This window comes from Galleria mellonella, unplaced genomic scaffold, assembly GCF_026898425.1.
Source record: "Galleria mellonella isolate WM207_F2 unplaced genomic scaffold, CSIRO_AGI_GalMel_v1 utg33, whole genome shotgun sequence".
NCBI classification, from domain to species: Eukaryota; Metazoa; Arthropoda; class Insecta; order Lepidoptera; family Pyralidae; genus Galleria; species Galleria mellonella.
The window spans coordinates 1,392,447-1,415,660 of record NW_026442079.1 but is presented as its reverse complement, the minus strand read 5'-3'; the positions used below and the strand labels follow the sequence as shown (position 1 = coordinate 1,415,660).

At 30.7% G+C, this 23,214-nt stretch overlaps 1 protein-coding gene across 1 annotated transcript; it reads left to right on the top strand.

The window, feature by feature from the left end:
* Positions 1-11,054: 11,054 nt before the first annotated feature.
* Positions 11,055-22,685, top strand: LOC113521350 (JNK-interacting protein 1). The gene is made up of 8 exons (XM_026906876.3): positions 11,055-11,220; positions 11,384-11,622; positions 17,062-17,316; positions 18,456-18,656; positions 19,732-19,849; positions 20,249-20,411; positions 21,141-21,322; positions 22,498-22,685. Exons 1-8 carry the CDS (start codon positions 11,096-11,098, stop codon positions 22,568-22,570), a joined length of 1,356 nt encoding a protein of 451 aa, XP_026762677.2. The 5' UTR covers positions 11,055-11,095; the 3' UTR covers positions 22,571-22,685.
* The last annotated feature ends 529 nt before the right edge of the window (positions 22,686-23,214 follow it).

Genomic DNA, 23,214 nt, shown 5'->3' with positions numbered 1-23,214 from the left:
TTCTCAAACTGAGATTGTATTTTTTTTTATTTTTGTATAATTTAATTTATAATAATTGTTTATATCAACGACACATTTCTATAGTAAACCGTGTAAATAATTCATTGTAAAAATTTAATGTTTATATCATTCATAAAGACCACTTATTGCACGTGTCTAATTATTTATACTTCTGATATTATATTATATAATTAATAGCAGTAATTAATCATTATAAATTATTACTAAATGTTGACGATAATAGTATGTGATAAGGTTTATTTACGTTTAAAACTACTTACATGAGTACACATACATACATTCATAAATCTAAAATGTTGTTCATTAAAATATTGTAAATGCATATCTAAAACTTGAGAACGATTTAATCAAATTAACTATATATATATATATATATATATATATATATATATATATATATATATATATATATATATATATATAATCGTCGCCTATAGACATGAACAGTGCTATCGACAACAGAGTATACTATTACGTCTATGATACCCTTCATGCAATGCCATTTCTGAGATCTAAGATGTTATGCTTCTGCAACCTGTAAATGCACTGCCATATTCTACCCTTCAAACCGAAACACAGTCATGTAAACACAACTGCTTCACGGTAGAAACACGAATGGGATAGAGGTGCCCAAGCAAACAACTTTTGTACGAAATCTATTTCTAGTAAATATTTTTATTACTTTATTTTATTATTATTATGAGAAATATGTGAGTTAACCTAGTTGTTAACCTACTCATTGTCCAATATTGAAATATAACAGTATGTTATGGGTCTCGCTCATATAAAAGCGTTGGACAAAATTTCACCATAAAGTACTATCTTGAGTCAAAAATATTTATCGACTTCCTGCGGCAAGCTATACAAATCATAATTTGCATAGCTCTGTACCAATTGACTAAAACAAATGCTAAAAGATTCTATTTTTACTTACGAATGTAAAAATATGAAGAAAAATATATACATATATGTTTCATACACATTCACACACATATTAAACATTTTATCTTTCATTTAAAATGGACATTAATTCAATGTTAAGATTTATTTGAGCCCTCGCATTCGACCTCGCAACATCTGTACATATATATAGAGGGCATTGATATAGCCCCTATGTAGTCAAGACTATCACAAAAGCTCATCCCATATAACGTCACATACTATCTTTGCTCATTCACGCCTCGTTACACCGTATATTAATTTAACAAGTATCCTAATGCTAATCAAATTATATTATAAGGAAGTCATTCAGGATTTTTCTTATTCCATAAATAGCTTAATTTTTAAAGACAATTTTTAATGAATAGTATTCTTTAGTTTTAAATGAATCAGAAAAGTAGGTTATGAATTCGTATGAATTTTTGTAACTATGTTACACGATTATATCACCAGTGTTGAACTATTTTAGGGTTCCGTAACAAAAGATTACAAAAATACTCTTATGCTCTAACTTTGTCACAGTGATAGCGTTATGCCTTAGCAACTACTAATGCTATCGATTTTAAATTTGTTATAATTTTACATATTGTTGACCCTGTGTGGGTCAACAATATGTAAAACTATATTGCAGTGAAAATAATTGGATAAATATTTTTTTTTGCACTAACAGACCAAGTGGGGCATCACTTGGTACCTATTTTGGGCGTTGCATTTAGATATTACATATGAAACTGATTTTTACTGCTTAGTTTTTCAGGCACAATCTCGCACGTGACCGTTTTTGTTATTTGTAAAATTTATTCAATTTTGAGATTGTTTTATGCATATCAAAATATACTTATATATAAAAGCACTTTAAATAAACAGTTTCAAAAGAAAATAAATGTATAGTTTATTAGCATTTACTGATTCCATTTTATAAGATAACTCTGTTTATACTTTCAAGGATTAAAGTTGTGACGTTAGTAAGTCGCATAAAAAGTATAAACAAAATAGCTATCAACACTTTCTTATCTATTTATATCTTTTAGGGTAACATGTTTTTGGTTAAAGCCATTATCATACAGACAATAGACAAAAATGCTGAAAATTATAGTCTTAGCTTGTTTTGCTTTTATTAAGATCCAACATATCGATTTACCTCATACTGAAAGACGTTTAGTTATTTATTAAATGTATATGTAGACATAAATCACACTCGTGATTTATATTTCTGAGTAACCAATAAATAAAGCGTGCTTAATGTTTTATATAAATATAGCACTGAATATGACAAACTTCGTCAGTGAGGAGAAGAGCGCTTTTAATTCAATTTCCTCGGGGACGCCCCGGCGTCTGATGTACTTACGGATCCGTTTATATTTGTCGTCAAAACTCCCTCCGTTTAATTTATTGTTAATATTCAATGGAGATATTCACTTTTTTATATTCAATGGAAAACATCCTTTCCTAATCATTTTATGGAATATAGATGAAAATATATTTAGAAATACACCAAAAATTAAACATAATATTAATTGAAAAAATAGCTGCACAGTAGGAAACGAATATATCTAAGAATAGAGGCCTTTATTACTTACATACGTTTCTTACTTTCCGCAAACCGATTCTCTTGACTCCTATCAAGTGTCACAGAAGTCTATCTAAAGGAGGATCTTCTAATAGAACACGGTCTATCTGAACATTCATTCAGAGGCATTGTTCAGTATGATGCCCACAGCCACTTTCTACCATCGTACGGCTCGCCATCGACAGGGAGTTTATCCTCATGTCCTACAGCCTCAATGGTCGCGTACTGCGCGGTTTCAGAGATGTTTCCTCCCACGAACACTCAGGTTGTGAAATGAGCTCCCTGCCGTGGTTTTCTAAAGAGACTACAGCATGGGGTTCTTCAAAAGGGGGGTAAAGAGGTTTCTTCAGGGTCGGCAACGCACGCGTAATACCTCTGGTATTGCAGGTGTTCATAGGCTACGATAACCACTTACCATCAGGTGGGCCATATGCTTGTTTGCCACCTCAGTGGTATAAAAAAACATAACAGGCTAGTCTAGGCCTTCATCGATATTCACAAACATCCAATTTTGCACTGTATATCAGTTTTATCATACTTCCATCGAATATGTTTTACTGAATTAGGTTATGTTTTGCTGAAGTGCGTGTTAGAACTAATGACTGCCAACATTTAAAGAATGAATACTTTTATTATAAGTAGAAGTGCTATGAGCTTCGATAGGTATTAGCCATTAAACTCTGACTATTATTCAGTTGACGCACATGTTATCACATATGTTTCAACTATAAACGAAGCACGTTTAGACATTTTTTTTTTTTTGCATATATAAAAACCGATCGATGTAATTACGCAAATGTGAAAACTATTCATGGCTCTACATAGATATAATTTGACTATGTATTCATTGAATAAAGCTGTATGGTTTCTTAAAAATAAATAAATAAATTGATAGATCGCTGATCCGAGCCTATTGTTAACCGTTTGGTGCGATATTCCGTAAGCCAACATAGCACGAGTATTATCTCATTTTTATGTCGATATTTTTTTTTAAACCAAGTCGCTTTCGCTGTATTGTATTCCTAATGTGATCTATCAACCTTACTTCATAAATTCTGCGCAATGCTCGCATTTCACCCACATTTTTACTATTCATAACTAAGCTCTTATATGGATTTACTACTACTACCTGTACTGCGATCCTTCGCAAACGTTTATAGAAGAAATAAAAACTAAAAATCGTAATATTTAAATTTGTTACGATTGTCAATATTTTTCTGTTCGTTTCTACAATAAACGCCATCCTTTTAACCTCTCCTTTACGCCTTTTATCCGAATATTCCTCCATCAAACAATAATAATGTAGGTATATATAACCTATAAAGTTAAAATATAAATTAACAAGAAGTCACCTACTTCCGAAGCTAATCTATTATTTGCTAATCATAAAATCTTCATATCTACCAGACGTCTCCAGTATCTGGACCAAAAGTTATTTGGGAAAACGCCAAAAACTTTATACAGTCTGAGCGAGGTGTTTTGTAAACTTTGTGATAAATGAATAATTGGAAAAGTTTACCTTAAGAGTATATAGTAATTTTATTTTGATCATTTGTACATTATACCTAATTTAATGTTTAATTGACTTTTAGTATCTACACATAGTTTTACATATTCCATTTACTTAATCATGAATCCCATATTGTAAGCAACCCATTTAAATATATCTCACGTACAAAAGCGTCTGACAAATTTGTTTTAAAAAAAGTCTACGAATTTAATATGAAAAAGCTGTGAAAGCAGTACATCATCATCTTAATTATCATCACTTTTACTCTTTATCGTTGCTTTATTGGTATTAAGTAACATTTGTTTATTTGTATTCATGTAATTACATTTTATATGATTATAATGTACAGTAGTTCTCCATTGTATGTGTCATATAATTTATAAGTCTATCAATATGAATACATCTGTAACTGTTTATCACAATAATTTTTAATTTTTCACCGCATAATTACATTTCTGTTTTTCCCAAAATGGGAAAGAATGCTATATAGAAAATGTTTGGTACAAAAAACAGACTTAATACTATAATATAAAGTTTGCTTTTTGTACCAAACATTTTTTTGTAATATGTTCAATAAAAAATAAATAAATAAAAAGTAAATCTTTGCTGAAATATATTCGAACTGAGATTATATACTCACTTATAATATATTTACTGTACCGTTACAATTTCTTTGATCTCTTTAATAAATACTTAGCCTATCGAATACGATATTTTTTTCTTATTTTTATACCCGATATATGAATAGAAATGATGTACGCTGAAAGATATACTTGTATCAAGGTTACCTGGAATAAATCAGGTGTGCCGTCAGCTTGTTAGCCATTTCCAGCATTATAAAAATAAACTTCACGATTATATTGAGTATTGGAAAAATTGGAAGACTACACACATATATAAACGTATTTCACTAATATAATAAAATTATAACAAGACGATATCTGTACTTGAGAGATATTTAAGAAAAGATTATACAAAAGGTCATAATAAAACCAATAGATGCCAAATTAATAATAAAAAAAATTGAAACCCGATTGTGTTGTTTTTCTAAAGGTCTAACTTAATTTCTGGTATAATTATGTCTTATCTTAATATACCATCTCAAAGTGACCTATTTTCTTAATATTTCTACTTTTGATATCGCCGCGAATGAAACAGCGCGTAAAAAGTTACTGGTAAATTTAATAATTAATTTAATACATTTTGTAGGCAATTTTAATGACGTCCCTATCTAAAAATTAATACTTAAATAATTTCCTAAAATAACTTTTTATTTTAAAAATAGATAATTCTAAAATTGACTAATACATCAGTCATTTTTGTATGGACTTGAAAAATCTCATTGGATTTAATAATTTAGAATAGTTATGATTGAAAATTTATAATGTTAAAGATAACTAAAACCAAATAGAATGAAAATCCTTGAAAACGCTCACAAAAAAAGGAAAGTTTTATTATTAATATCACATTAGTTTGCACTATTTCATCAGAGAGCAAAGTATGTTATTTTCTACCATGATGGCCCAGTTTTTGCAATGTTTGGGCAGCTTATCTTGTTTTCATAAACGTTTAATTATATTAATAACTATAATTATAATAGTTCATTTTTCTCACAGAAATTTATAACTAGGTTACATTAATTTTAGCGGGTTTGTGAGAGCAGGAGTTCGAACTAACCTGAAAGGTCTTAGACATACTAAAAAATTCTTAAACGGCAATGCTGAGAAATGGGATAAACTCATCTACAGCAGTGACCGATAACAGGCAAGACTCATAATGGATACCTTAACGAGATATGTGCTACTAAGGCATATACCATAGAAGATGATTTTGTCCTCGGACACCATATTGAAATCGATGTGCAACTGCGATTTGGGATATCGTTAAAGTAATACATAGGATCTATTTGTCTTAGATGGTATAAGCTAGGGTGAAGCACAATAGATCGCAATGAGTCGACGGGCAACGGCTTAGCTGACCCCATATGCGAATATAAGATAAGATGAAATAATTTATGTCTGTATCTCGGTACCAAATCTCACTCTTCGAAGTATGAACGGCAGATAATTATTTCTTCAACTAATAAATAAATTGTGTAAGAGAAGCAGTGGTAATTATTCCATATTAATAATATAATAACAATTATAAATGTGAAAGTGAGTTTGTTAGTTTGTTTCTTTATAACGCTTTAACGGCTTAACCTAACTCTATGAAATTTGGTTTACACGTACTATATAAAACAGAGAAGAATATAGGATATAATTTAAATCTTGGTCAGTAAATATATCCCGATCACGCGGAAAAAGTAGCCCGTAAAAGCTGATGTAATATTCTTTTTTATGCAACTTAGAATGGCAAACAAGCTGAGGGCCAACCTGATAAAAAGTAGTAACTGTCACCTATAGATATGAGCAGTACCATGCCCGTACCGAAACTGTACACAACAAAGTATATTGTTTCGCCCATGATACTCCTCATGCGTTACCATTCCTGAGGATTGAAGTATTATTCCTCCATACTCTAAATATTGCTAATAATTATGAGTATTAAATAAAATTAAAAAAAATCCACTGTTTTAATTAACTCTCCACTGCTGAACATTATTCTCCCCCTGGGGGGATTTACTAGCAGTTGCTATGCTTGGCAGGTTAATTGGCAACCGCAGTTAGGCTTTGGAGATTTTTTAAGAGGGACGCTGCTGCTCATCTCTCCTTCTCTCTTAGTCGTGTCTTTCGTGAAAAAAAAAAGGGGTAGCCTATTCTATGCCGGGACCACACGGATTATAGAAACATACTGATCGTGATTATTTATCGACTATACAAGTAATTATGGATATTGATAAAAAATTTTAGAGAAGATAGGCATGGATTATTTATACAACTTATAAAGGCGTAATATCTCATGGAAAGTGGTAACTGTCGCCTATAGACATGAATAGCACGAATACTGAATACATTATGAGGCGCATGGTACCATTGATGTGTTGCATTTCTGAAAGATTAGGGCGTTTCATGTGAATTCCATGTAATTTCAAAATTTGCATACACAAACAACTTCTCGTTAAAAATAGAAAAATATAAATAATATTCAAACGATTTGACCCTATGACTTCCTTTAATTATAATATACTTTTCTGAGATCTTACAGTTTATTGAAATGTGAAATAAATTTTATTTAAAATGAAAACGTTAATTGCTGCCTATAGACATGAAGAGCATCATAGACATTACAGAATACACTGTGACACCTGTAGTATCCCCCCCCCCCCCCATATATTACTATTCCTAAGCACTGAAGTCTTATATCTCTGTATCAACTAATTACATTACTACAACCCTTAAAGTGGAAACTAAACAAGAAACAAAGTCATGTTGTATTTACAAAGACCATTTTTTACAAAGTCTCCCGATTATTAAAATACAAAGGGCGGTTTAAATAAAAAAAAAATAGCAACATGTTTCTATGTCTTTAACAAATTATTCATCAGTAACTAAAATATACCAGTAGCGAAAGAAAACTCGTAAACCAAACTGTTGTATATAAATAAACTGTTGTGGATTATTTATGAGTGTATATTATTCGCCGTGTGGTTTCAACATAGAATAGACCACCTACTTTTCCCGTAGATGTCATAAGAGGCGACTAAGGGAGGTCGAGGGATGGGCAGCAGTCTAACTGCGATTGCCAACCCGCTTGCCAAGTGTGGCAACTACTGGCATAATCTCCCAAGGGGGAAACTGATGTTCAAGAGTGGATAATTAAAAATTAATATGATGATGTATATTATTGAAATTATTTAATCTATTTGTAAGCAAGTAAATAATCCCGTTTACTTAACTAACTAAATCTATTATTATCCGGAAAGACTTCTATTTCAGATATTAGATATTTGTCGACAGATGTTTGCGTGTAATCCGGGTAAATCCACGAGTAATCGGTACGGTCAGTTGACAATAATAGCAGCGAACGTATTTTGTTATATCACAGACCGGTACACGCAACTTATTATTATTCTGCTATAATATAATGAAAATAAATGGCATATGATCCATCCGGGAATTGAATCCCGATCATCTCATTTATGCAAAGCAACGTGCTCATCACTGCACCACGAAGTTCGTCAAATGTACACATGTTAATTTTTATATGTATTTATTTTTTTGTCATCTACATATAGATAATTTTGAAAAACATCTTTTTGATCGTTACACAGATTTTTTTTTCTTATCTATCCTTTACCTTATTACTTATGTTAGCCCATCAACATCTTCCTGCCCGTATCCCAATTATTTTAAGTCCGTATAATATGATTTCATTCATATTACATAAGATTTTAGCTTTTGGCTTTAAGACCAGCTGCCTGCCTGACTTCAACCCTCCTTGGGAGTTTATTATTATTATATTGGTCCATGTTTAGCTTAATGTACTGTGAAGATTTCGTCAAAATTAATCGAGTTGTTTTTAGATTAAATGCTGATACATAAATAAACAGACTTACCAGAGGGAGATTTTGTACAAAAGTTGTTTACTTGGGTACCCCTCCTCTCCCAATCGTATTTCAACCGTTAAGTAGTTGTGTTTGGATGGCTGTGTTTCGGTTTGAAGAGTGAGATATAGTAGTAAATTTACTGGGTACAGAGTCATAACACCTTTGTCCTGAGGAATAGCAACGCATGAGGAGTATCATGGACGAAACAAATACTCTGTTATGTCCATGACACTGCTCATCTCTATAGGTGACGGTTACCACTTTTCATCAGGTACGCCATCAACTTGTTCGCTATACTAAGTTGCATAAAAAAATGAAAAAAAAAGACAAACGAGAAATGGACACACACAGAAGATACTGAAATCATTTTTTTTTTTAATTATTTCATGATATTGATACTTTTTGGTAGCTGCATAGATTTATTATCCAGTTATATCAGTATAACGGCAGCGCCAACTCTTAACCTAATCATTACTCGCTCTGTGCTCCGAGCCGTGAATGTAATACCGCTCAGCCAACCATAAATTGTCCCAGTCCATCTTCAAACAGCTGCTTATTTACTCGCCTCTTATTTGTAAGTCTGCTGGCCACTCTCCACATTACTATAACTATGTATATGTATATATATATATATATATATATATATATATATATATATATATATATATATATATATATATATATATATATATATATATATATATATATATATATATATATATATATATATATATATATATATATATATATATATATATATATATATATATATATATATATATATATATATATATATATATATATATATATATATATATATATATATATATATATATATATAAAATAAACATATAATTAAAGTTTGTGAAAATTCATACAAATATTATTTATTTATATTTGAATATAACATATCTTTTTCTCCCTCGTACCTATGAATTTAATAGGAATACACGCCGCCTTACATTTGAACATAAATATAGATACATTAACTGTCCACTGCTATACATAAGCCTTCCCTTTGAGGTTGCCAGTAGTTGCCACGCTTGGCAGGTGAATTGGCAAGCAATCAGGCTTTAGAGGTGTTTTAAGAGAGGTGCTACTGCCTATCCCTCCCACCCTCCGTTAGTCGCCTCTTACGACTCCCACAGCAAAAGAAGAGGCCTATTCTATGCCGGGGCCACACGGCCAAATTTTCTTATTAATTTAAATAATGACAACGAAAAAAATCGTCTTAAGCTCTTTTAGTCTAATTGATATTTCTAGTAGTATATTTGCTAGAATTACAAACTGTTTCTAAAAATAAGTATCATAAAATAAACGGAACTTCTTTAACGATAGCTGTAAGTATTCATCCGCTGTGGTCCAGCTGAAGCACGTCTCGAGTGCACAGTCAATATACTTAAGACTCTTCAATATCGGTCACAATTGTCACGATGCTTTGGAAATAGACTCTCCTGATGAATTTTAAGGAAATGGGAATTAATCTTGGCACTGGCAAAGACTAAGTAATTTTTATGGTTAATTATATTTGTATGTGTTTAAAGACACATTTATTTATTAGAAATAAAACACACATCTAATATAATTAAGTGAAAACTGATTCATGATAATGATGTCCCATCAAAAACATAAAACGTAAAAAAATTGCCAAGTCTCGCAACGCAGTTCTTCCACTTCAAAATGTTGTGAGGTCTCATGTAAAATCAAGTCTGTTATTTTAGTTAGTGTCTATTCAATAATTTTGTTATAAATTGTCGTGTAATCAATAACCTATCAACATTTATATCAACCGTGGAACTTTAATTGTTATGATAGTTCATATATTTATGTTATTTAATGTTCCCAGTACGTATTATTAAATTGTAGGATATTTATTGAAATATATAGACATTGTGTATTGAAATTTCTTTAGGGAAGGTTACCAAACCCGGTAACATTCCTGGTATAACAAGCGTTCATAGGCTACACTGATCGTTTACCATCAAACAGGCTGTATATTTTTCGTCATCTTTATGATATAAAAAGGCTTATTAAGTATCTACCTAATAACTAAATAGAAATAATGTCTAAAACCTGTAATTTTATTAGGAAGTAAATTTGTTAACAAATCAATCTAGACACGCGGCAGAGTGTCCAGTCAAGTTGTAAAAAAAAGAGAACACGCAGCAGCCATGTGTAATATTATATGAATTTTAATTTAAAGTAAGCATTTAAATGAATTTAAATAGACGTTTCATAAAAAAAATGTTAATAATTAGTCATTATACACATATTTCATACACATGTATTAAATTATATCTATTATCTAAGTGGAAGCAAATTGTTTCTTTTATTAAAGTCATAGAAAGTATTTGTTTTTAAAAGTTCAGCTACAAGTTGCAAAACAACCATCATTTTAATGGGCTTCCCGGTGATGCATCAACTTGCCATTGTGGGGTGGCAAACGTACGCATGCGCATTAGATGCTTCATTGAGCGCGCACCCTGTCCGAACATGCGCTGTATGATACCAATTCATCAGGAGCTCAGGACGGCGGTCAATACAGTTGTAGGGACACCACTCGCGCATGCGGCGCTCCCTTTATCCAACAATCAGGTGTAAAAGCGACATGGCCGACAGCGAGTTTGAAGAATTTCGTCGTGTATTCGACAGATTACCTCAGCATATAAAGGCCCCAACGCCGTTCTATTCGTAAGTCACGTTTATCTTAAATTTTTTTGTTATTATGTCGCACCAATGAACTGTTATATGACCGGTAACTGACGTCACGTGAACACGAGGAAAATTTAATGAATGCAGCTGTTATTGACTTTTAGTCTGATAAATGTAATCTTATTATTATGCTACTACACAGGTTAGTGCCAAATGTGGGTTTGGATGATGAATCTCCATCATCAAAGAGCGAAGGTACTCCAGAAGAAGATAGAGGCTGCATTGCAGACAGCGATGTTGCAGCTCCTGTACAAGAGGAGGTCGTATCACCACTGCCTCAGCCTGATTTAACAGAACAACAACGCAGCCCGAGACACCAAACATTTACAAATGGAGAACGAAGGAGAAGAAAACTCCCTGAGATACCAAAAAATAAGAAATGTGAGTACAGTTTAAGTTAACTTAAAATATGTAAATATGAAATCGGTTTTTACGTTATTATTTATTTATAAAAATGTGTATGCTCAGCGAGATTCCAGTTTCTTTTATCTATTGTTATATCTAACACTATTGCGAATGTTTTCTTAAAACTGGCCTTTGTGATAATTTACGATGTGATATAAAATGAAAGAATTTTATAATCTGTGTATGTTAATCTCTAAAATGTTGCATTATTTTTCGCTATCTTAAATTAGTGTCTAGTCTATTGTTATATTAATTTGAATCTGCGTTTTATTAATACACATTAACAGAAAATTCTTTCATATTTTATAAATTTGTTACTTAGCTATTGCGTTATTTTAATATTTTCCTGTAATTTATGTTTTGTTTTTTTAGTAGAATTAAATACTGATATATTATATTTCTACTGATACTTATAAAAACAAATACATTATAGTAGTTTCTTGTATTTTATTCCACTATATAACTTCTATGATTTGATCAGTTTACTTCTTAATTTATATCTCAGGGAAAAAATGTTTCTGTGGCTTGGTATTTCTTAAATTTAAGTAATCTTAACTAAATTAATAACAATATAATAATAAATTTCTCAAATTAACTCCATTTTTTTAATATAAAGATAATCTATATATATGGAAAATAAATAAAATTAAAAGTCGAATGTATTTTAAATACTTATATACTAATTAATTTTCATGTAAAACAGCACAATAAATGAACATTTTATTACTATATTAAAACGTTGATAAAAATAATTTCTAAGAAAAAAATACTTCCTAAAAACATATTTTTTAATAACATAAAAAACAATCTTAACAAGTTTGTAAAGCTAAGATATTTTCAATTCTAACTTAATCTAAGTTTTCACGTCCCATCACTGACTGATGTCTTTTATTATTTTACTATTTTGGGCATTTTTGGCCATCAAATTTTTTTATTTTTATTATGCATTGTATGAATAGTTAATTTACATTTTATTTTGATCATCATTTCTGATTAATTGGGAATTGTAAAAACGATTTGATATTTTTCGGTTTAGACAAAAAAGATGACGTATATCAGTATTTTTTTAGTATAAATTTTGAACAACTTTTAATAACAAATATGGACAAGTTTTATTAAATTGTTGTCAAATTAATTTTTATCCTATTTCAATAAAAAGATTGGACCAACATTAGCAAACTATACTAAATTCGATTTAAGTGATAAAACTTGACTAAACTTGGCCTAAGTTGAACAATTTTAGTCAAACTAAGCTATTCTTGTCCCAAACTTTACTAAACTTGATTAAACTGTCCAAATTTAGTCCAACTAAATCAAACTTGGTCAATTTGACCAAAGTTGACCAAGTTGAATCAAACTTAACTATACTAACCTCGATTTTAGTTATCAGACTTAACCCAATATTTTTCCAAAGTTGATTGAATCGACTAAATTTAATACAGCCCGACAAAAACGCTGGGGATATCCATTATACGGATCGTACCAACGTCCCATCATCGATCGTTCTATCGTAGAGGACAATCGTAAACGGCTAGTGTCTGAAATCGAAAGAACATTAGCTAGGATCTCTAATTAGAGATGACAAAACTTAGTCTAGTACTATAGTATTATTATTATATATATAAATACTATAGTATTATTATTATTAGTATTAGTAGTAGTACTTTATTAAGACACAAGCTTGAGCGTTCACCGCTAAAGAAAGTCCCATTTGCTATGACTCCACAATTTCACAAGCGCACGCCCCTCAAGATGTTGATGCTTTTAGAAATGTCTAAAAGCATTGGCATCCTTGGTATCTACATCTCTAGCACAGTTCCTTGGCTACCTAAGATAAGGTGAAGCTGACATCCTATAAACTCAGTGTGCTTAATAGACCGAAGCAATACTTCACACCGAATCAATGATTAATGCTCTATAAGTCGCAAATTCGGCAACATATGGAGAATTGTTGTCTCTTATAAGCGGGAGCACCTAGATACCAGCTTGAACCCTTTGACACAGTGCCACGACGAACTATTAGAATTGTCGGTGATTCCAGGCTTACGAGTGGTATCGAATCCTTAAGATTGAGAAGAGATTTTGCGTCACTCTACGTGTTCGTTCGTTTCTCTACTTGCTTGTACAATGGATTGTAGAGGAATTATTTACTATGATGCCTACGCTTACTTTTTGCCATCGTACAGCTCGCCACCCCAATTCACTTATGGGTTCTTCAAAAAAGGGATAAAGAGGTTTCTTCAAAGTCAGCAACGCACGCGTAATGCCCTTGGTGTTGCAGGTGTTATTAGGCTACGGTAACCGTTTACCATCAGATGGATCGTATGAGGTTTGCCACCTCAGTAGTATAAAAAAAAAACTGTGCGTTTCTGTAGATATTTTTTTCCACGCACAACCAAAATCTGTAAAAGTTCTGTAAATCTTGGTCATGTTTGACCTAGTTTGGTATAATTCAGTTAAGTTTGGTCCACTTTAGTTTACTTTACTTACGTTTGGTCTAATTTGGTATATTATACCTTATTCCGATTAAGCTTGCTCAAGTTTTGAATTGTTAGGCTAATATTGGTGCAGTTTGATCAAAATCAAATTAAATATAGTTTAGCCAAGTTTGGTCAAATTAGCCAAATTTAATCATATTTGGGCAAGTGTGATTTAATTTGATTAATCTTTTTTTACCTTAGATGTTAATTTAATAACAAATAAATTATTTATTTATTTTTATAATCTACAGTCCCTAATAATTCATAAAGCGATATTGCTAGATGAAATTAAGTATTAAAAAAAAATTCAAATTTTCCTTGCAAAAATTATAAAATAGTCAACTTTTTAAATTCAAAACACAAAATTATTAAGAAACGATATTTTTATCGAAAATTTGACAACAAGAATAATCAAATTGTTTTCCTCGTTTTGAAGACGGTTAGAAATATATAGAACAACTCTTATGATAAAAGTAATATAATAAAATATTTCTATGGGCGCAAAACTACGATACGTGACGACTTCTGACGCTGTGGTAGTAGTAATTTGATGAAATTTTTCTCCTCGTTCTTTATTATAATCAAATATGTTGTCAGAAAAGTCTTTTAAATAATTATGCAAATATTGTAACTTAATATTCATATTAAATCACAGTCTTTCAGAAAACTTAAGCATCTTTATGGCTATTTGCAAATAATACTGAGATATGCGATTTCCTAAAAAAATTTTTTTTATTTATGCTTTCAGTTCAACCTAAGGTTTATGAACTCATTATGTTTTATAAAATTTCAACAAGTATATTTTAAATAATCACGTACTTAACTAAAATGTACACGAACTATTTTACTTACGTGTAGATTACAGTACTAGCAAAAAATAATTATTTCTCGACCTATATATGCAGTTCATACCCGTGTATAAACCGCGATGATGTTTTTTTCACTACTTTACCACAAATAAAAAAAAAATTTAATATATCCACTTTTTGACCTTATAAAAAAAATCTTTTTTAATTGCACTTTAACTTTTATATTAAACTAGCTTTTTCCCGCGACTACGTGTGCACGCACACGGTTTTGGAAATATATACACCTTACACATAAAACATATATCCCGTTAATTTTATATCTATAATATTTAGATATATAAACTAATGTATATATTATACACGGACAAAGAATGCACAGCGCAGTGCGAATAGTTCGCAAAAGAAAGGAAAGGAAAAGAGAAATCGAAAGTAATGAAAGAAGAAAAGCTAATAATTTATATTTTTAAGATAAATTATCTGATAGCGCATTTTAAACTACTTCAGTGTCATCTGGTTCCTTTAAGTGAACAGCATACACTACTAATTACATTATCATAGCCCTTAACCGTCTATTACTGTACATAAGCCTCTCTCCTGGGAGGTTTTGCTAGTAGTTGCCATGCTTGGCAGGTGGATTGGCAAACGCAACTAGACTTTAGAGATGTTTTAAGAGGAACGCTGTTAACCGTTCCTCGTTGTCCCTTAGTCACCTTTTACGACATCCATGGGAAAGGAAGGGTTGGCTTATGTTCAGCAGTGGGCAAGTAAAGGCTGATATGATAATAATGACAAATGATTGTCATCAGTCATTTAATACATCTATACAAACCATTACATTCGAAAAAATAATTATCGATATTTTTCCTATGAAAATGTATTTCCTCGCGGTAAAAAGTAGTTTGTATCTTTAATTAGCCTACGTTTTATGTGTAAGAAAAAAATAAAATAAAAAAGATCATTTAGAACTGCAGAAATATAACTGTGAAAACCGTATCTAATTTAGTGCATTAGTTTTTGAGTAATGCCGAATCAAACAGACAGACTAACAGATAGGCAAAGATTCTAAAAACCATTGTTTTAATTTCTATTATTCGTATTAAAACTTAACACATATTTTATTTAATGTCTTCTAATCACAGACATTGTCTAGTTACAATTTTATGATATTCTTTCTATCCTATTTAAGAGCTGCGCTCTTGTCGGTGAAGCTTTTGCCACTCACTACGATTTTCTGCGAGTCTCTTCACCTCTTGATAAGACATGACACCAACTTTTCCTTGATAGGCCTGGTATAACTGTGCCTTGGTCTCCCTCTTCCCCTCCTTCCTTCTATCGTATCTTCTATTATAACGTTCATAAGTTCGCCGTGTCATATCAAGTGTCCTAACATTTTTTTCCTAACTTCAATAGTTCTTATAATTTGTCTCTTTTCCCAAACCCTAAGCATTTATTATATTAGTACACCGTAATACAAATTATTCGTATAATAAAAGTAACATAAGAGTCACGCAGTTGTAGTAATCAGTAATCGAATAGTGGTGTTGGTTTTACAATAATTAAGATATTACAATTAAGATAAAACAATAAATATATTGTTTGTTATCTCAAACAAAAAAGAAAAATAATACGACGATTGACGAACTAAATAAATTAATAAATTGACATTTATAACGATTAAAAAACGTCTTACAAATGTTTTAAAATAAATTTTAAAACAAAATCAATATATTTTACTACGTTTAATATTACTATTAATTATGTAAAACATTGAATAAAATACATTGGTAACAGCGGGTAGAAGAGAAAATTTATAGTTTTGATAACTTGATTTAACATAAGAACTAGGGTTAATTTAAAAAAAATAATTGCACACTGAATACTTGATAATTATAATCTATTTGAAATGACTCTGTAAACCGATGCCGCAGAAATAAAATATTTTTTGTTTTCTGTGATTCTTATAGTTCATATTATACATATTATTATTTTATGTATTAAATTTTACTGTTCATTATCTTATTATAATTATATTAGTACTTTATATTAATAATTATACCTGTCTGTAGCTTTTGAATAAATACTTTATGTCTGTACATAACCTTAAGTTATATTCATACATATTCCAGCAACGATATTAGCAAACGGGCAACCAGCCTCACTGGCAGATGAATTAGGGGCACTGGCTGGACTTCTAATCAGGCCAGGATGTCAAGGGCGACCATTGCTAGTCCTAAAATGCGGTTACCTACTTGACGAAGACTCCAGTCCGGACTCGGAGCGGCTTCAGAGCCTCGGAGATGTCGACAGTGGTCACAGTACAGCCCACTCTCCAATTGACACGGGTCCAAAAAGTATATCTCCAACACCATTACAGCAAAACGGTAAGTACTTCTGGTGTATATAGAACAAATATATTTATCTCTATAAAAAAAACACATACTGATGAATGACGTGCTATTTGGTAGACAGGTGAGATAGTAAATATTTAAATTTAGAATTTGAAAATTGATAATTGATCTTAATTATCAATCAAATGCACTTGTGCATTTTACTTCGCAATAAGTTTTTTTTTTTTTTATTTCACAAAGAACAATGGCAGCTTCGATTATCACAAAAATATGATACGAGCACAAAAGGAAACCGTGCTGACAACAAAAAGAATTATTAAAATTGGTACAGAATTAATAACATATTCGCGTAACAGATTAGACAATTTAATGGTGCTTAAAAATATAAGTTAAAATTTCAACCAAACCATTAAAGTAGCTACGAAAAACTTGCACGTTACAACTTCATGTTTTTAATTATTTATATTAAATAGCTACAAGTTATAATATATCTGATAAAGAAAACAAAAATAGAAGATTGTTCTAGAACAACGCAGTGATAATAGGTCTACCATATATTCTCCTTTGGAGAAAGGACTTTAATATTAAATAAAATTACTATCTTAAAAATATTTTTTCGCGTGTTAAAATTATATGATCCATTACTTCAGTGTAACTCGTATACAAATACACTTTGTGTAAGTGTAATCGGAAATATAAAAGAATTCGTCTATTGGAATCTGTGCCAAAAATGCGCGAAAAAATAATTTTAACAGTAGGAGATAGTCTTCACAAAGAAAACTTAATTGTGAGATTTTACGTTTAGCAATGAAATAAATTCAAAATATCTATACCCGTGTAAATAGATTGTAGAAATAGTATAAAACCAACATGTTCAAGAAAATATGAACTTGGAATTTAGGACATTGTCACTTAAAAGAGTGCTAGTTATTTTGGTTCTATAATAATAGTTAATAGTAAATTTAAATATATCAGGCATTTGCTTTTTTATCTATCCAACTTTTCACACTAACAAACGATTTTTTTATTTCTATTGATAGTAAGCAAATGAAGTATGAATTATTATGTCATAATATTTTTTTTTCTTTTATTACTTGCACTATGTAATAAAAGCATACACAATTATATGAAAAGTATATTTTCGTAAATTGTTACAAATATTCGACTTCCAGTTTCGCCATCATCAAGTTGCAGCATCAGTGGCATTAACTTTGCTGGTAACATGACGACAGTTCCCCACAGTCAACTTGAAATGCTTGAAGCTACTCATAGAGGCCTACATAAGTTTAATCCTAGACATCATGACGAGATTGAAGTGGAAATAGGAGACCCCATTTATGTGCAAAAAGAGGCTGATGACTTATGGTGTGAAGGTCAGTGTTGCTTAATATAGGTATTAAAAGCAAAATTCTAATGATAATTGCATTAGTGATCTATTAATAGAATTAAATGGTCCCAAGATGGGTAGGTGTGTTCCTCTTAAAACATCACCAAAGCCTGACTGCGGTTGACAAACCGCCTGCCAAGCATGGCTACCACTGGCAAAAGCCCCCCAAGGGGATGAACTATGTTCAACAGTGGATAGTTAATGGCGGATATCACTAAATCCAATTCTAAAACTAAATTGTCGAAAATAATATATAGCCAACGTTACTTTCTGATAATATAGATTTCTAGAGGTGAAAGAATTTTTAAAATCGGTTGAGTAGTTTTTGAGTTTATCCATTACAAACAAACAAATTAACAAACAATAAAATCTTTTCTCTGTTATTAGTATAGATATTCAATTACATAGAATATATAAAGTGAATTGTGTGTAGTATATTTTTTTTTATATATATAAAACTCAGATATATAGGGCACTTGCTTTCATTGACTTTTTAAAGTCACAGTGGAGATTAAGCGATACTTTCGCCAAGCGATACAGTTCCGATATTCAGTCAAAACGAATTTAATGCGACCTTCTATGTGCAATATGGAGCTATTACGATCGTGTACCCTACACACCCATAGGCAACGTACCTAAACACGAAAGGCAAAGCCAGAGCAGAGGGCCTACCATGAAATGTTTTCCGAAATTTCGACACCGAACGAAACACAAATTTGATGTTAAAATTACATAATACTTACCATTTAACAACATTAAAAATACGAAAATATTATTCCTTTGGACTTTTATGGCAGGATTTATGACGAACGAAATGTTAAGCTCCATTTACTGGCCCGATTTAGGTATAAACGAAAACACGAAATTGAGTCCGAAATTTCAGAATTTCATTTCATGGTAGGCCCCCTGATTACAGCATCAACGAACTTACGTCCTTCCAATTTCCTTTATGTCAAGTAAAACCTTCACTTTGAATATTCTAGGTGGATTTTTACATTGTATAAGTTTATGGGTTGTTTTTATGTTTTATCGTAATAATTTAACTGAGCTATCTATTGTAGGTGTCAATTTGAGAACAGGTCAGCAGGGTATTTTCCCTTCAGCCTATGCAGTAGATATGGACTACAATGACTTTGATCCAGCAAATGCCAAAGTTAAAAGGGAGCGATATTTATTAGGGTATGTTATCGTTCATTACATTTAAAATTAACTATATTAACATAATTCTATAATATCTGCAAATCAAATTATATGGAACTAGAAAGGGCTAAAGAGTTTAAATGCTTCTATTCTTCGAGATTATTTACTTATTTCTTTTAAGTTCGAAAACTGATAACATTTTAAAATTAGATTACTTAATTACACACAAAACAATGTTACTTTTCCATTAAACTATTAATTATTATCTTTAGCCTGACCGATTTCGCTTTTAAAAGGCTTTATTGAATGTTCCATTTGTTTTTGGAATAAGAATATTGTTTTAAATTCATATAAACAATAAAATTTCATTAATTAATGTATTTATATACTCATAGAATAATATTATTTTAATAGATAAAAAAATAATTCTATGTATAGATATATGGGCTCAGTAGAAACGTTAGCTCATAAAGGAACGGGCGTGGTATGCCAGGCTGTGAAGAAAATTGTGAGCGAGTCGAATGGTGAACCAGGAGTTCAGCCTTGCATCCTAGAAGTATCAGATCAGGGTTTACGTATGGTGGACCGATCGAAGCCAGATGTAATTATTATTTATATATTTCTATTAATATTTCAATTGAACCAGTAGAGAGTTATATTGTTCTGATTGTTGTAAAAATATTTTGGGTATATATATTTGGTACGACTATAATTCCTTTTTCTTTTCTGGATGATAATGGATTGATAACTCCGCCTATACTATTGGTATGTGCTAACGGAGTAACAGTGAGAGATAACAGATGGACTGAATTCAAGTTAGTTGGTAAATCGTGGCAAAATAATTAGGAATTAATGATACTATCCAAGGATCTGTCCTTGGATAGATTGACAAGCTACCGTGACACGATATACTAGAAGGAAAGAGATTATTAGTAACGAGGAAGTTAGCTCTAAGCGTTAACAATATATTCTATTAGGACGATGTCCACGCGGTTCTCCTTGGAAACCATCATAGATAAATTTACTGAATTTTTCACGATGAGCCAACTTGCCTGACTTTATTCTCACCTGTCGTCAATTTTCATTAAAAGAAAATACAATTTTGCTATTAAATAAAACATTATAAGTGGCAGCCAATGGTTACTACTGCCTCTCAGATGGGCCCTCAGCTTGTTTGTCTAAAATTAAAAAATGTTACATACTCAAATTATGATTATGTTTATAATAAAGTAATATAAGCTAAAGACTTAAAAATATATATTTGCATTAAAGTACCTATACGATTCCAACTCAATTATTTTGTAGTCATAAATTTGTCTGTTCTGTACAGAGAACACGAAACGGTCCATGCATCGATTACTTCTACTCGTTGAAGAATGTCTCCTTCTGTGCATTCCATCCCCGTGATCACAGATACCTGGGTTTTATTACTAAACATCCCACGTTACAAAGGTTCGCATGCCACGTCTTCAGGGGACAAGAGTCGACAAGACCCGTAGCAGAGGCTGTTGGGTAAGATAAGAAATTCATCCTTCATTGTACTCATTTATTTAGTAGGTAAATGACAATCATAAATGTATCACAATATCATTGTTTTATTATTTTACTATTATTGATACTGATGGAAAGATCCTACTATATACGTACTGATAAATACTGATATAGACCAGTGATTCTCAACCACTGTGACGCGGCACTTTTGTGTGCCGCCAAATTTTAAAAGTGTGCCGCCAAATTTTGCAAATATTTAAAATTTTTGTCATAAACTATTTATGCAGTGTGTTGTAGTAAATAAATAATTTTTATCTTTTTCTTTGTGTGCAGCCAAATTTTGAAATCGTTAAATATGTACCGCAACAAAAAAAAAAGGTTGAGAATCACTGATATAGACTATAGAAGTTATAACATGGAATTAGTCCAAAACCAATCAGAATATTTGTTTTCCCGATAATAAATATATTAACCATTTAAATCAATATTACTTTTACCGCGACAGTAAAAAGTAGTATTTTTGACTTTTTTTACTTTTTGTCACAAATTACAGTCGTAAACATATTTATTTCTTACTCATATTTATTTATTTCTTAAAGATAAGGATAACTTATTTTACTGTACAATAAAGTGTTACAAACACACTTTCACATTTGTAATATTAGTAAGGACTTTTTTTCTTTTAGTTATGCTTTTTTTCCTTTTTAGGGTTCCGTACCTCCAAAAGAAAAAACGGAACCCTTATAGAATCACTTCGTTGTCCGTCTGTCCATCCATCCGTCCGTCCTTCCGTCCGTCTGTGAAGACCCTTTTTTAGGAACGCGTGGAAGTATCAAGTTGAAATTAATGTCATATACGAAGCAACAAAAACATACGGCCATTTATGTTCCATTTATATCGCATATTTTGACATTCGCAAAAGGAATAGAAACATGTAGGGTAATTCCCGTTGATCTAAAATCGTAAAATTTGACAAGAAGCAATGTCATGTAGCACAAATAAAGGAAAAAAAAAAAACAGAAACCCGTAAATATGCAGTTATTTAAAAAAAAATTATTATTTTGTAAGAGACCCTCGTTGTACAGGTCCGACTCTCACTTTATCGGTTTTATTTTATTCAAATTCTGATTTCATATTAAATAAAATATTTACACGTTTTTAATCATAATTTCTGAATTGTGAATAATTTGTTACAGGAGAGCGTTCCAGAGGTTCTATCAGAAATTTATAGAAACGGCATATCCTATTGAGGATATTTACATAGAATAAACACACAGCAATATATATTATACGTAAACATGATAACTTATTTGTTATCGTTATAAACACTATGCCTAAGAACTGAAGAATTATTGGAACGATACCTGAATGGTAGGTATTATTTTTTAGTATTCATATTATTTTTGTTAATATTAAATTATATATATATATATATATATATATATATATATATATATATATATATATATATATATTAACTTATTTAAATAAATAATTAAAATATATAATGAACATAATTTTTCTTCTTTTTCAATATTGAAGTTATAATTCCTGTTTTAATATTTGTCTAAAAATCTTATTTAAAAAAATAAAATATTGTTGCATAGGTAGATTAAAGAATAATTCTTTGTTTATGTTTTAAAGATTATTTTGGAACTCAAGAGTTCAGTTATATTAAAACAAATAATATGTAACACTGTGATAAGAGTTTCATCAAATACAGCTAAGAAGTATTTTATTAATTTTAATTAATTGAAAATAAAATATTATTCAAAATGATGGTTGACTCTTGGAACGCTTTTATTTCGCTTTCTTTGTTTGATGTAAAAACAATTGTAATTTCATTGTTTATTATTATAATAGCATTACCACACAAGTAAATTAATCCTTATATTACATGTAAATAAATTGCA

Bases quoted from the DNA above. Each gene is read 5' to 3' on its own strand.
- LOC113521350 (XM_026906876.3), top strand. From the start codon at position 11,096: ATGCGGCGCTCCCTTTATCCAACAATCAGGTGTAAAAGCGACATGGCC. The intron at 11,221-11,383 runs GTAAGTCACGTT...GCTACTACACAG, and splicing joins GCCCCAACGCCGTTCTATTC to GTTAGTGCCAAATGTGGGTT. The intron at 18,657-19,731 runs GTCAGTGTTGCT...TATCTATTGTAG, and splicing joins TGATGACTTATGGTGTGAAG to GTGTCAATTTGAGAACAGGT.